Source organism: Rhea americana, unplaced genomic scaffold, assembly GCF_003343005.1.
Source record: "Rhea americana isolate MKP2758 unplaced genomic scaffold, rheAme1 scaffold_299, whole genome shotgun sequence".
In the NCBI taxonomy this organism is placed as follows: domain Eukaryota; kingdom Metazoa; phylum Chordata; class Aves; order Rheiformes; family Rheidae; genus Rhea; species Rhea americana.
This window is the reverse complement of record NW_028186422.1, coordinates 454,658-469,988: the sequence shown is the minus strand read 5'-3', so window position 1 is coordinate 469,988 and position 15,331 is coordinate 454,658. Positions and strand designations below refer to the sequence as shown.

At 33.0% G+C, this 15,331-nt stretch overlaps 1 protein-coding gene across 1 annotated transcript in view; it reads right to left on the bottom strand.

Annotated features, from left to right (window-relative positions):
• CSMD1 (CUB and Sushi multiple domains 1) overlaps positions 1-15,331 on the bottom strand; it is a 626,201-nt gene that overhangs the window by 305,666 nt on the left and 305,204 nt on the right. The window contains exons 13-14 of the mRNA XM_085309436.1: positions 788-970; positions 13-339 (exon numbers count right to left, since the gene is read on the bottom strand). Coding sequence (XP_085165562.1) covers positions 13-339; positions 788-970 — 510 coding nt within the window. The remainder of the gene's footprint in view (positions 1-12; positions 340-787; positions 971-15,331) is intronic.

Here is a 15,331-nt window from a genome sequence, read left to right as displayed (position 1 = left end):
AGAGGTTCTTACTTGTATAAGTGATATTAAATCCTCTTCCAGTGGTAGAGTGATCTGACTGAAATTCAAGTCTTACTATGTGCCCACTGCTAGCAAGTTGAGAAGGGACTTCATTGCCAGAAAATGTTCCAAGAGGTGGTAAATCTGAAATCCCATCATCTTTCACTGTAAGGTAGTCAAATTGAGGTTCTACATCAAAATCGTTGAAAATCAGATGGATTCTGCTCCCTGGCTCTGAGATAATCAACCAAACACAGTTCATGTTGTTCCCATACTCCTCAGGATAATTTGGTGAAAGAATAATTCCAGACGGTGTGGTGAAGTTGAAGAAACATGAGACTGAGAAAAACAACAATAGATTCTCAAAATATATCCATAAACATTACAACTGCCCATCTTTATGGTTTCTATTCTTGTGGAAAATATTTTTTAAGATTGAACTTTAAAGCTACTACATATGCAACCTCTAGGTAGCAACAAGCTGCAGAGTGTCAGAACATTTCTCCAATCTAGCATGTCAGTCTTCTTGTGCCTTCATGTTTTTATTTCCTCACATAAGGCTACGTGACAGCACTAGAGCTTGCGAGATATTATTAAAAGCACATAGAGAATGCCAAAGAATGCAAAGGTAATACCTGCTGTGTCAAAAACTGTATGAATTGATAAAGCACTAGGCTTTTCTGTTCTGGAATGAAAATGCAAACCTCAAATTTGAATGTTATTATTCCTAAACRGTAAAGGAACAGGTATGAAAATGTATTTAGCAGTCAAAAAAAATAATTCTTACAAACACAGCTGGGTTTGTTGCCAGACCACTGGTTGTTTTGTTGACATGTGATTGTTCTCTCTCCCACAAGTTCAAAAGCTGCTTGACATTCAAAGGTAAGTGTGTCTCCATGCAGAAAACTACTGCCAGTCCTTTTACCATATGATGGAATTCCAGGATCACCACAACCTCCTTTCTCAATTTCTGAATATCCAAAAAAAAAAAAAAAAGGAAAAGAAAAGAAACAATATTAATAAAAATGTATTTGCAAACAACTTAATTTTTGATATCAGAAGTACCTTCAAAGTACTTTATATCTTGAACTAATCATCATATCTTGAACTAATATTTACAACTGAAAATGAATAAAAGGTAAAAGCTGTGAAAGAGTCTCTTTGGAGTTATATTAATATGTAGATCCAATTTCTGGTAATGAAGTACTAGCACTAAATAATTTATCTTAACTCTCAAATCTGAAATTCAATTTATAAGGCTATCAGCAATATGATTAAAAGTATGTAATATACTGGCGAGTTCTATGGATGTTATTTTAAGCACTGAAATGTAATAAACATGAGACTGAGGAATTATTTTTTATATCTCATATTTTACATTATAGCCATATTTTTGCCAGCTGCATCTAGATACACTGAAAAGAGAGTAACATTTCACATTATACTTCATAGATATATTCTAGGAGATATACTATTTATATACTATTCTTTTCTTTTGTTAACACTAAATATACACATACAAGGTAACAATATAAAAAAATAGTCTTATGAAGTCTATGAATAGCAAGAATATTAGCTACAGGAACTATAAACATCAATTGTCTGTAAACAGTAATTGTCTGTAATGAAAATATTGTATCACTTTAGAAATAACTATAGCGTAGTTACAAACATAGATATCCACTGAAAATGAAGACTTTCTGGTTATTAAATTTAATGATTCTTTCCCATTAAATTTAAAGCCGTTTCACTATTAATTTCCATTTGAGCAGCAACAATAATAAACATTTTTGATCCAATAAGCTGTGCTGCTACTTCTGTAGAAAAATCATGTAAACCTCATTCCAATGAAATCAGCGATAAAATTCTCATTACTTAAAGTTTCACAGTTCAATCCAAGGTACAAAATATGAAACATTATTAAGGATAACAGGAAAATTAACTCACTGAATAGTATTAAACTTTTCTCAAGTCAAATATCATTAAATCTACTAATGTTCAATGCTGGCAGAAGTGTGTATCTTGACACACTAACTCTAACAGAAATTGTCATATGCAGGATGGTAGTAGGTGTGATTTATTATGATAGGTGTAGTTAATCAACTATGCTTTCACCCTTAAGTTGTGAACAGATTGCTGACAAATACATTTAGAAAGAATCACCATATATTTTACAAGAAAACATGTATTCATCCCTTTATCTTGACAAATAACATTTTTTTCTTGGTAATATAAAGATCAAACATTGAAGAACAAATTAAAGGTAACTATTCCACTTTTGACTTCCAAGAGTTTCAAAATCACCTATTTTATTTAAATAATTATTTGTATGAAGAGAAGGCCAGAATGTATCAGATGAATGAAAAACATCATCTAAGAAGTCCAATACACAAATATGGAAAAATGCCAGTAGAACAATATCATAAAAAGTATTTCTAAATAAGGATTACAAACTATATGTCTTCAGAAATGCCTTAAAGGAGCTTCGTCTACCTGCTCCTCCTATGGGACATTGATTCCTGCTGCCACTATGCAGGGTTGGAAACTTGTGTGTTCCCAGTTAATTCTTGAGCTCTGCATTCCATGTAAAAACGTGAGAACCTACAGAAAACGACAGCACTATCACATTTTAGTTTATCCGAGCTACATCTAATCCAAAATGTATGAATGATCATCAGCTGTTTTTATCCAAAAATCCTGTGTATCTTGAAGAAGATCAGGGTAACACTGCTTCAGGAAGGAGCGTCAGGAGGCAAACTGCCTGCAGAGCAATGCGGAGGCATTGCTCCAGACTTATCCCTTAAGAGAAAGCAGCGTGTGCTTCTTCCCACGGTCTACAGAGCAAGTATCGTAGCATCTTTAATTAATGAATTCACTGAAGTAGAAAACAGATCAGGATGCTTTCTAACTCTTAGGAGATATACCAGGCCCTAGGAGAGGGTTACGGATCACTGAGCCAAAACTTTCCACAGAAATTAGATAGAATTAAGCTTCCTGACAGGTTGAAATAGTAAATGCCTTTTTTTATAGGAAGATAATACACTATGTCTTCACTCGGAACAGAGTTTTTATTGATAGATGGGAGAGTGCAGAGAAAGGCAGGAAGTTCAGACACACTTTAGTGACAGGTATACTTGATGAATACTTAGTGCTTCTCAGTATCAGCCTTCATTCAAGAATGATCCATTTCATGTGGGATAGAGGTAATATTTGGATATTTAAATAGCTAATTTGCAAGCACAAGCAAGCAGTTTAAAATAAAAAACTGATTTCAGGTCAAAATTTAAAAAATATATTTTCATTCTTTGGAAAAAAAAGCTTTAATGAAATCTGTTGATTATCTCATATATATATATTTCAATGATGAATTTTATCTTCTCTCTTAAAATACATTTAAAGGAATTTGGTTAACACATTATTTTACACTGAAAAGCCAAGTAACTCATAAAAATATCTAAATGAGATGTCTTAATTTTAGTTATCTCAAATGTTAGAGTTTGTGCTTGTTTGCTTAACACAAAAACAATTTACTAAACTTGCCAGAAATTTATGAGATACTTCTGACAATGTATGATTTGCATTTTGACGATAAAAAGTTTTGGAAAATTCCATTCAGCTCTAGGAATTTAAATCTCTTCAAGTCTTGAAGTGAAGACTATCTGCCTTTTCAGCAAATGTGCTTTAGTGCATATGTGCATAGCATGTTATTCAGTTCAGAAAGCATCTACTTAAATTTAATGGATAGCAGTCACTTCTTGCTTTAAATTGCACATAAATTTGCTAGTATGAACATTTGCTATAACATTCATATAATTCTTACTCATATTAAATTACAGGTATTACCATCAATCCCACAATTTAAATTATTTAATAATCTATCAATTAATTTACAATATGACAAAAGATTAATTTCTTTCCCTCCACAAAATCAAAGAGAACACCCAACTCAGATATCTCAACAAATTTCCATTCACATTTTAAGTTTTACAGCTATTTTTGCTCTTGAGTTACTATCAACTAATGCAACATATTAAAAAAATCTTAAATAATTTCCTTCTAAAACATTTGAGGAATATTAAATCAGAAAAGGTTTTATCTTACTTCTCTAAATTTCTCATAGAWAGACCTCAAGAATGTGCTGGAAAGGATGAAAAAATCTCCCTCCCTCACAAAAAAATATAAAATTTTAGTAATAGTCCTAAATATAATGATTGACTTTCTAGGGTCTTTAATAAAGTATTAAAAAATATAAGTCCATATTAAAATTTTGCTGGCCACAGAGCACTATGTTAAATATTCTTTCTCAGTATTTAGGAAATCATGAGGAGAGTGATAGGACAAAGCAGTTTAGGTCAGATGCAAGAAATATATGTCTCTACATTCCCCTTCACCAAAGAAGTAGCTTTCTGTCATATATATTAATGATGGAGTAAAATTTAGGGAAGATGGAAAGGGCCAAATTCTTTTATACAAAACAAATACTATTTGGTTACATTTAAATATAAAGTATTAGAGTCATGTAATGATGAGTTTTTATTTCATTGTTTATTCTTGTACCTGTCACACTTCTACTAGTTTGATCAGAGAACAAATTAAAAATTGTCTATATTTGACAGTGCCTATCACCAAACTCATGCCCTAATTACTCTCCTTCATCAATTGGAAGGAGACATCATATCACAAGGCAAAAAAGAGAGCATTCTTCTGACAAGTCTGTAAGAGCTGTGTTGAGCCTTTACAGAAATCTTATAGAGCAGAAAAGGCTCTTAAAACAGTAAACATGAAAATAAAAGCTATGTTAATCTATTTAAACTGTGGTAATACAAACTCTATTCCTTTAGGATTTTTCTATGTACTCATTCAAAATTGGAGTTCTTTTGATCTGAGTCCTTAGAGCTGCGTGAACTTCATGAAGTTTGCAAATAAGCTCTCAAGCTCAAATTCAAATATCAGCTTCCTCTGGTTACCAAAAATATTAACATAAATCTTATTCAATTGTTTCTGGCTTTCATGTACTTCTTCAGTATCCTATGGAAAGAGACTGTTCATCCTGTTTGTAAACTGGAAATATTTACTGAGTTTTAGGGAATATTCTATCTTTAATATTGGAAGAATGATGAGATTAGATTTCAGATGAGAAGATCATACACTTTGAATTCAATCAAAGACTTTTTCTCCTGTTGTGTTTTCTTTAAAAGGAGGAATTATGGTAATTCTAAAGTGATGTTAAGCATCTAAATAAATATTATGAATATTACTTGAGAAGAAAAGCTCAGGATTGCAGGAGAGGATGTGAATAAGAGGAAATATGATAAAAGTGAATGAGAATGTATACATATATACAGATACATATATATATATATATATATATATATATTCCCTGTTTTGTAATTAAAAGGAACAACTAGTGAAAGTGAAAAAGATAAAACTAATAGAAAAAAAATATTTCAGATAATACATAACGGACTGTAAACTTGCCTATTAAAGCTAAAAGGTACACAGAATGACCTTACATGATAATTTTATGGATGACCACAATTTTAGCATTATTCAAGTAAATTTCTTTAAAGAAATTTTACAGTAAAATTTATTATCAGTCTCCAGCTATAAAAAGGACCTCCTTCACAGGCCATATAGTTTTCAGCAGCAACTGAAGGGATGTCTCACAATTTTTATGAAATATTTTGTCCTTGCTAGTACTGAAAAGGCCACAGAATATATTCAGTAGATTAATTTTTGTTGCATCTATCTGGTTGCATACTGTGTCCATACTGAAAAACAAACATGACCTTAGAGTAAGATAGATGGAAAGTCAGAATGAAAAATTTTTAGAGGAAGTCTATTTAAACTAACAGTTCACTATCAGAGCATAGAGATATCTTGGTGGTTAAACAAAACAAACTAAAATAAAAATTAGTGAAAATAATAAAACACACCATGAAGAAAAAATCAATTATATTTGATAAATTTGTTCCACAAATTTAACATTTGTTATGTACTTAAATATTCCATTTGAGAATATGGAAAAATCATGTGTAAAAGTAAAATGCCTGCTCGTTAGCCTACTAATTTTACATGACCAGGGTAGACATAGACAAAATAGAACATAGATAAGTCACAGACCAAATCTGAATACAGATAAGAAAGTAGCTTTCTGTTACCTGTTGCAGATGAGCTTAGTAACTGGCTAACTGACTGATGAAACACCAGATGAAATTCAGTATCAATAATTATAGAATTATACACCTGGCAAAAATTAATTACAAGTTTTCAGGAAGAATGATGGGCTTTGAATTGATAGTTTCCTCTCAGTAATAAGAACTCTAGGGTATAAAAGATAACACTAAGAAACTGTAATCTATCAAAAATGGAAAACAAATAGTAAACAAAAATGAAAATAGAGTTCTGATGGCACATAAACCTGTGTCATTTTTGCATATTGAATACTCTGTCTAGTTCTGCTCCCTCATATCAAAAAGGATACACTAGAAAAGGGAAAAAAAATCAAAGTTATTGTTTATATATAGGAATTTTACTCTTTTCAATTCTTTCAGTTAAATAGACTGGATCTCACCGTAACTTTTTGGAGCAAAAGGAAACATGCCACATGTATGAACCTAAGCATTCACTGTCAGCCCAATTAATATTTTAACAGTTTAGTAGCCCAAATTAGCAAAATGTAGAAAAGCCTCCTTTATAATACAGTCAACATTGTTATATGAAAAACACATTTGATCATTTCCAATTTGTTTCTTTTTTTCTTTGATGTTATGCCTACTCTTCCAAAACTTCTCTGGATGCTAACATTGACAGTCTTGGTCTTCCTCAAAAGGAATGGGACAGTCTAAATCCAAATCTGAAGAATAAAATCCCACCATGAATACCATATTCCTCCCAGAAGACCTCAGTGATGACTCATTGCAATCCCTCTGACTACCCCATTTTTCTGTATGTTTTCTATCACTGTCCACTTCCTTCTCGCTGGTTCCCAGCTACAGTCTGAAAGTTGCACAACCATCTCCCCCAGCCTCTATTAATATAAAGGGCAGCTGTCTGCAATGCAGTGACTGCCTGATCTTGTCAGACCTTTACCTTTTACAGAATTTGTATAGCCAAGTTAGGTAATAAATCATTTGACTGCTAGACTCTTGTTAAAACAAGGTAAAATCTGCTTAGTTCAAGACAATACCTGAGATCCTACAATGTCACTTCAATACAAAGGCTACTGCCTTTTGTCAGTAATGGAAAAATGACAATATCGACTATGCTCTTCAGCCTTAAAGAGATGACTGAAGGATACATGCAAAAGAGCTATGAAATCTATAAAATCAAAAATATTAGCAGTGACGTGGAGAAGATAAAGCGAGATGGACTCTTCATCGTCTCTCACAATACAGCAGGTATGGTGCATCAAACGAAACTTACAGTTAAGAGGTTCAAAGCAGGCAACGTAGCCGTTTTTCACACAGTAAGGTTCTCTTTCCCTCTCCCTTTCCCCTTCTCAATTTTGAGATGTAAAATTTATGTGGATTCAAAAAATGACTGGACAAATACATGAGAGAAATGTTATTGAAAGACAGTAAACTCAAAGATATAACCTCTCACCTAGGAAGTGCCGGATTTACGGATCACGGAAACAGGGAAGTATGCTGGAATTATCACTGCCTCATGACTTATCGCTGTGTACTTGACCAGTTTTTTCCTTCAACTTTCTTTATTGTCTAGCATCAACATGCAAGAAGACAAACAGTCTTTTGGTCTTATTATAGGTTTTTATTCTAATGTTTTGTGATAAGGAACATCAAGTCGCTTAAATTGCAGAGAATGTATTTTTTTTACAAACAGAAAGAAGAGACCCTGTCTATACAAAAGACCGAGTAGTGCCCTAGGCAAGACACTGACCAAAAGATGTTCTGTGGAGTGCAAGCTAGCATGCTATACTGGAAAACAGGAAGGACAATAAAAGGAAAGTGTAGTTGCATCAGAAATTATTAGAAGTAACAAAAGAATTAATCTTGTGAAAAGGTGAACCATAGAAAGAGGTGAACCAGAGAAACCTGAAATATCTTGAAATTAAGCTTCTGATACTCCTAAACAAATTTTCATAAGCAAAGTATATACATATGATCTATTCTCAGTGAGAGCACCCTACAAAAATTGAACGGATTGAATAAATGTATGTAAATAAAACTGATTAGCATGTCACTACCCCTTTGGAATATCTCAAATGCAGATGAACTCAAGAGTACATTTTTAGATAACACTAGAAGGAGCTGAATGTAGTCTGGAATATTGGGCCAGACATCAAAACGACACCATAAATTGGACCATAGACCTACCACATTTATACCTAAATCCCTCTCCGTGGGAAAAATAATCTTAACTGTTGTTGTTGTTGTTGTTTTTATGTTTCAAAACAGAAGACAAACAAACAAAGCAAATGGCCTAGGGAGGTACACCTCATCAAGATGAACAGAAATACCTAGGGACACTGACTAAAATAAATTTTTAGCTGCCTGCATCCACAAGGATTCATGTAATTCATGTAATTTATGTACTATAACAGATACTATTAGTTCAATTGTAGAACATTCAGTGCATTATTCCATATTTTAGCTGTAATGTTTTTGTTTTAAACTGAATAAATACTCTGATTTCTAAAAGTTCCCTAAGCACTGAATTATTCTTTTGGACACTGAGAGAAAAATAGCACATTAATGCCAAGTCAACATGTAAAATGTAAAAGGACCACTTCTTTAAAATCTTGGCTTGAAGGATACTTAATTTCCTACTCAAGACAGGATTAGCCATAGATATGCTGGCTATAGAGGTCAGGGGAGGGRGAAAGGAGCAGAGAAGTAAAGAATAGCTCTGTGATTGAACCCAAAATTATGAGAAATCTCATAAAATACACTTTTAAAATTGCAAGATCATATTACAGATTTAATCTGTGGGCAATACAAGTCATTTGCACTCTTCCCCAAACTTCATTCTGTTCTCAAACTACATATACTATTTAATGAATTAATATGATACTTTTCACTTACTATCAGGATATACTATACGGCCTTATCTGCACAAATATTCCATTTAAATAGTTCACTACTCTCCATTCAGAAAGCTTTGTTGTACAATGTTCTATGAGCTATGTTCAGAAACCACCAGGACAACAGATTTTAGATCTATTTTCTAGTAAACACTGTTGCATCCTCACAATTAAAATAAAATTGAGTAATACTGTATATGCAGAAGAGCATTTAGATGTAAAACAGAGCATGTAAGCATACATAATATCAAATTAGACATTACAGCTTTTCATTAACCCAATTCAGCATTTCACGCATTTAATAAAGAGCAGATTTTTTTATATACTATAATGTATACAACAAATAAAACACATGAAAAAAGCCTAAAAACTAACTTCACAATATTTTTGTTTATGACTTATTTTTTTAATTCCATAGAAATGCAAATATAAATTATTATTTTATCTTGAAAACCAATAACTTGTTTTAATCAAAATCACTAATGAAACAAGAACAGTGTAAAAACGTTGCTCTGGAGGATATGATGACATTGTAACAGGTGGAGGTGTTTGCATGTCAAATCAGTTTCAGTCAGAGTGTGAAATTAATGTCTGATTAAGGACTGAATGGGTAAATCACACAGCTAGTGAAAGGATTTTGAAAGAATAAAGTATTTAGAACTTTGAAGCAACTCTTCAGTGAAATAAATCAATTCTTGACTGAGGATCTTGTTAATAGATACCTGTATGCCTGAATGAATATTTTCAGCTGTTACTTAATATTTCCGTAACTCTAACTTCAGTAACAAATATCAGTAGGAATTATACTTCTAATATTTGGAACTCAAATTTAATTGTCCACTTGAAAACTTGTGATTTCAGGAATTATTTCCATATGACCAGTTGGAACTTAACAAAGTGACATTTAAAAAACACAATAAATATTAGAATGCAGGCACAAATAATACAGAAGCAGTTTAATGATACAAATCTGACTATATCTTTTCATCTTCTTATGGTGTAACTATTCAAAATAGCCACAGTATTTAGAAGTAGACTGACAGCCTCATCAAACTCCTAAAAACTGCATTTGATTTTAATGAGATGATAATAAAATTTTAATTGAAGTTAAAAAAATGGAAGAATACATATGAACAAAAAAAAAAAAGAAAATTTCTCGCTCTCAACAATGGCTAAAATGAATCTAGGAGATAAGAATATAATAATGTGGGTTGTACTGAATTCCACAATAGCATTTATAACATATCAGTTTGACAAAATAAACTTTCATATGCATGCACAAACACACACATTAATATATGCCTAAGGATGAAAAGAAAAATAATTTGAGGACAAAAATTTGTACAAATTAATAATTTCAACAAATTCATAGGAGRCTAAACAACAACTGATTTGTGTGGTAACGCTGATGGGAGCATTAGCATGGAAACAGCCTAACATACAACCCACCTTGATCTTAGCAAACAAACAGCTGGTTGTGGAACACTCAGGACCTTTTTTTTTGGCTGAGCCCTTGAGTCCTTTCAGGAAGGTGTCCAGGGTCAACTTCTTGACTTGACATCGTGTGACACATTATCGCAAGGTGTAATGTGATATACCATAGAGGTCCTGGCCTGGATATACATGGCAATGACTATGTCTGTCTCAGCCACATAACAAGAAATGTATGTCTGGACCTCTATTAAGGAAGCGCATAATAAGCCTGATCATTTTCCTTAAACATGCTTTGAGTCTGGCCAAATACTACACCAGATCACAGGTTGCTGGGCAACTATAGGCATGAGTGGTCTCAGATCTCTGGTCAAAATACAATCTAAATGAAGCCAAAGAGGAAAGGAAAAAAAGTGTGTAGTCTAAATAAGAATTATTTTAACCAATCATTTCGTATGTATTGAATCTCAGGATTAATCTCTGCTTCAGCCCATTAACTTTAACAAGTCTTAAGAAAAATTCCCYTGGAAGACACATCATTGTGTTTTAGCACATCATTGGCAGAAATATACTTTGTCTGCTGGTGTCATGCAAGTAACCTATGCACCTCAAAATGATAATATGCCCTAATTTTAGTATTACTTCATCCTGAGGTTTATATCATATGAGTACTATCCCTAAATGTACATATGAAGCAGTACTTAACATATACATACTTGCATGGGTTCTTTTAGACACATTCCACTGGCAAAGCAAAGGAAACCATCATCACTGTTGTTATAAACAATTGCTGTGTAGCAGGAGTGGAATTTAAGTTAGAGCTCAGAAATGTTCTGCCAGTAAATCATTTATTCATTAAAAATATGTGCTTTCAGTCAACCCCAAAAAATTTAATTAGAGTACTCAATGGATATCAGGCCCTGTCCTAATGTATATTTAAAACAATGTTACTCTTTCAGGAAGCAGCATTTGAGGATTTCAGATATGCCCCTTGTATGAAGAAACTGAAGCCTTTCATAACCTTACTAAACACCCTACCATTTAGGTAAAAGAACAAAAATGTATTAGTGATATGACTGGAATTTAAGAGTCCTGCCTTTTTCCTTTACATTCTAAACATATCACTGAAATTATGAAAAAAAGAATGTTAGCTGTAAGAAAGATAGCGACACTCTATGTTATTTTTTAGTTTGAATATATTTCCTCCTCAGTTTTTACATAACTGAAAATTATATCATTAACTTAACCTTATCTAAATACATATACAAACATTCACTAAGAAATGTTACCCCAGAATTTTTGTCATGAAATTTCAACTGTGAAATACATACACTGTCTTAGCAATTCCTATATGCCTCTGGCAGAAGATAAAATACATTTTAGCAAAGTTAGCTATAAACAATGGCATGTATTATTTTCTTTATTTTTTCTTAATAAAGATGAGTGATGCAAAACCTGGCCATGCTGCCATCACTAAGAGCTTTATCATCAATTACAACAGAATACAATATAGATCCTCCTATATGCTTAGCTATGGTGTTAAAATCTCCCTCTCTTCAAGGACAGAACAATTAACTTTCTCTCTTTTGCACAAAAACTCTGAATTCCTCCAGAGAATGCCTCTGGATATCTACTGAACCACTCTGTTAAGATATCTGGGGACCTGGAACAGAGAATGGAGGACATTCAGATGCAGTCTATGGAATTTCCTCTTTTGGGGAAAGTAACCTGAGTTGAAGATAATTCTTATTCTTCATCATTTTAGTGTTTAATATGGATTAATAATTTTATGTTTTAGTAATAACAATATGGTTTTAATATATTTTTAAAAAGTTAATATCAAAGTCAAGGTTGCCTGTAGCATCTTGCATATTATCTATTAAAAGCTCATACTTGATTGAAATTTTTTATAATGTATTCATATATAGGTAGGATTTAAATAAYTGTTGTCTTCTAATGAATGACAACTGATGATGACTTACAGAAAGAAATATCAAGGCTATTGTTGTAGCTGTTCATCAACTTTGTCAAGTTAGTAAACTAACCTCAACCTTGGTTTTCTCAGTTGTGTTTCCTATAGCTCAAAACTATTGCTAGTACTTAAAACTATTGCTAGTAACTATTGCTTGAGGTCTCATTTGAATTTTTTCTTGTGGACTCCATTATTGGGAAGTTGACGTTTCTCTTCTTCAGACTGCATCTGAGTAGTTCCACAAGCCTGAATAATTAGAGAGACCACAAAACTCTTCTCAAAGGAAACATCAACTCTRTATGCAAAATCAAGAAAAGAGTGACATCTAGATAGCATACTTAGTAGCACTGCATATTTCTGACATTAAGATGTTTCTGAAGGTGGTCAAAGAAGAAGCACAAGCATTTGGTAAGAACTACTCTTCCCTTAATACATTAGGTAAGCTGCTAACATGATTGAATTTATAATCTATATTCATATGCAAAATCTGTGATTCATCTCAATTAATTTAAAGGGATCGATTCATGACATTTTAATGTGGACATACTAATAATACAAGATGCGTGAACTGCACATCGAAATGCTCACCAATTTTCTAATTTAGGTGAGATGAATCCTAGCTAAAGTGTCAATTTTCTACTACAATCAGTTACAATAAAAATAGATTGGAAGGTAATAGATATGGAGCCAAGATTCAGATAGTCAATTTAGAAATATTGCAGAAGAGGCTGAAGAGTCATGTTCTAATCTGAGAAAAACTCAGTCTCATTGGTAAAAAAAGATTCAAATGAAGAAGCACTATACTTTCTCTCTGTAGACCATTTATCAGGCATCAAAATCTGCAATTTGCTTTCTTCTGAGCTAACCGCAATCACAAAGGCTGTCTTGGAAAACAAAAAGTAGTCTCTTTTTGAAGCCATTAATCATCACTAAAATGAGATCCTATTTTTGGACAGATTTTTTGACTATCTGATAAGAATACCTTGTGATGTTATAAAAGCTGAAAATTTTAAACCCATCCAAAAGCAGGAGATATGCTKAGAAGGCAGACAGATAGAGTTTTGATCAATGGCATAAGAAGATGGTAAACTTCTAATAAAACTAATGAGCACACTGAAGTAAAATATGGAAAATGTTATAATTCACCCTCAAGACATTTTTCACACTTCTGACATTTTAAACATTTCACATTTTACAATTCTGCAAACTCTGAACATAAAAGGTAGAAAATTGCAGGGAGTGGATCCAAATAAATCTCAAAAAAGCACAATAATCTAGAAGTAATCTAGATCTAGATCTTTTAGAAGAATCTAAAAGTCAGATAATTTTGGCTTGAGGAAAAAATGTAGAAGTATCAGGCACCTATTTTGTGCCAATACTCTTCTATTTGCACTGTGACTAGAAGTGGGTTATGTAAAGAGAATAAGTCATCTTAATGCACAGTGCATAGAAATGTCACATGAAAAACAGATGAAATCGTGAAAGAAGGAATGAGAAGGGGTGAGCTTAACTAAAATGCAGAATATGTCCATGCCCTCAGGCAACACTGTATATTTCAGATGCATAATGGTACAGGCTGAACGTGTTGCACAATGTCTTAGCAACCTTAGTGTTTTAGCCTTAATAACACTGAGCACCTGCATCTGCTTTTTTATTCACAATTCTGTAATACGTAAGTTATTGTGACAGTTTTTCCTGAGCCTCTGTGACAGTACTTTTTCCTGTTATCTCCTATCGTTATWCTGAAGGCCTTGCCCCTTGCCCCTCCAAACCTCAACAGTGTTGTTGTGGTGGGTTCTCATGGGAAACCATTACCACCACAATGAGAATCACTCTTTCTTTCTCTCTCCTTCCTTTTTTGTTTTGTAGATTTTAGTTTAAGTAGAGAAATACCAAAATAGAGTGCATAASAAAGTAGATAATATTAATTTGAATACACAAAAATATTACTCAATAACACATGTGCACAGAAGTTTAACAACCAAAGTGCAAGAGGTGACCTAATTATAATATTTCTATCAGTGTTATAAATGGGAACAATCAATGACAAATTTTAGCCAGTCCCACAGAAAAGCACAGAGTACTGGGGAAAAAGTATGGCAAAAGAGATCATCATCATTCTAATCACATTCACGACCACCACCTGCTGCAGTGGAGACTTCCGGAGAAGTAGTACCAGCCTCACTGGTATGGGACCAGCCACTGCTCTTCCTGGCTGGCCACTGGAGAGAGTTTTTCTTTTTCTCTCTTTGCTCCTTTCATGATTAGAGTCGATCTATGCCATCATCARCAGACACCGTTTACAAAACCCTTGTGCATGCAAGCCTGTCTTAACATCCTTAATGCAATAAATGCATCATTTAATAAACTTTAAGCTAACATCTACCTAACTTTTCACTCTTTATTTTATGTTTAAACATTAAAGTATCTTAAAAATAACAGGTGAAAAGAAACATTTAGGCAGAGAGTTTCTCTTTCAGTACATGGGAAATGTTGGAGGAGGACTCCTGCTCTTGTGTTAGTTTCACTGACTGAACAGTAAAAATAGCCTCTCATTTTTTTTTGCAGAATTTAATCAAGGCATATTATTCACCTTATGTTAAAACACTATTTAGAGCAGAATCTTATACAGAGATTAAGCATCCAAATATACTTTGTTTTGATTCACAAGACCTGGCTCCAATCCAAATTTGAGAGCCTAATACTGATGATGTAGCACTTTCTAAGGATGTTCACAGTGAAATACACTTTCCTGCTTAAGGTGCTTGTTACAGGAAACACAACAAGGAGTTCTAGTCATGGAGATTTGAGGAACAAGGAAATAAATATGATTCATGTATTTGCTGTAACAGCTGATTCACATGACCAGCCAACTAAATGAT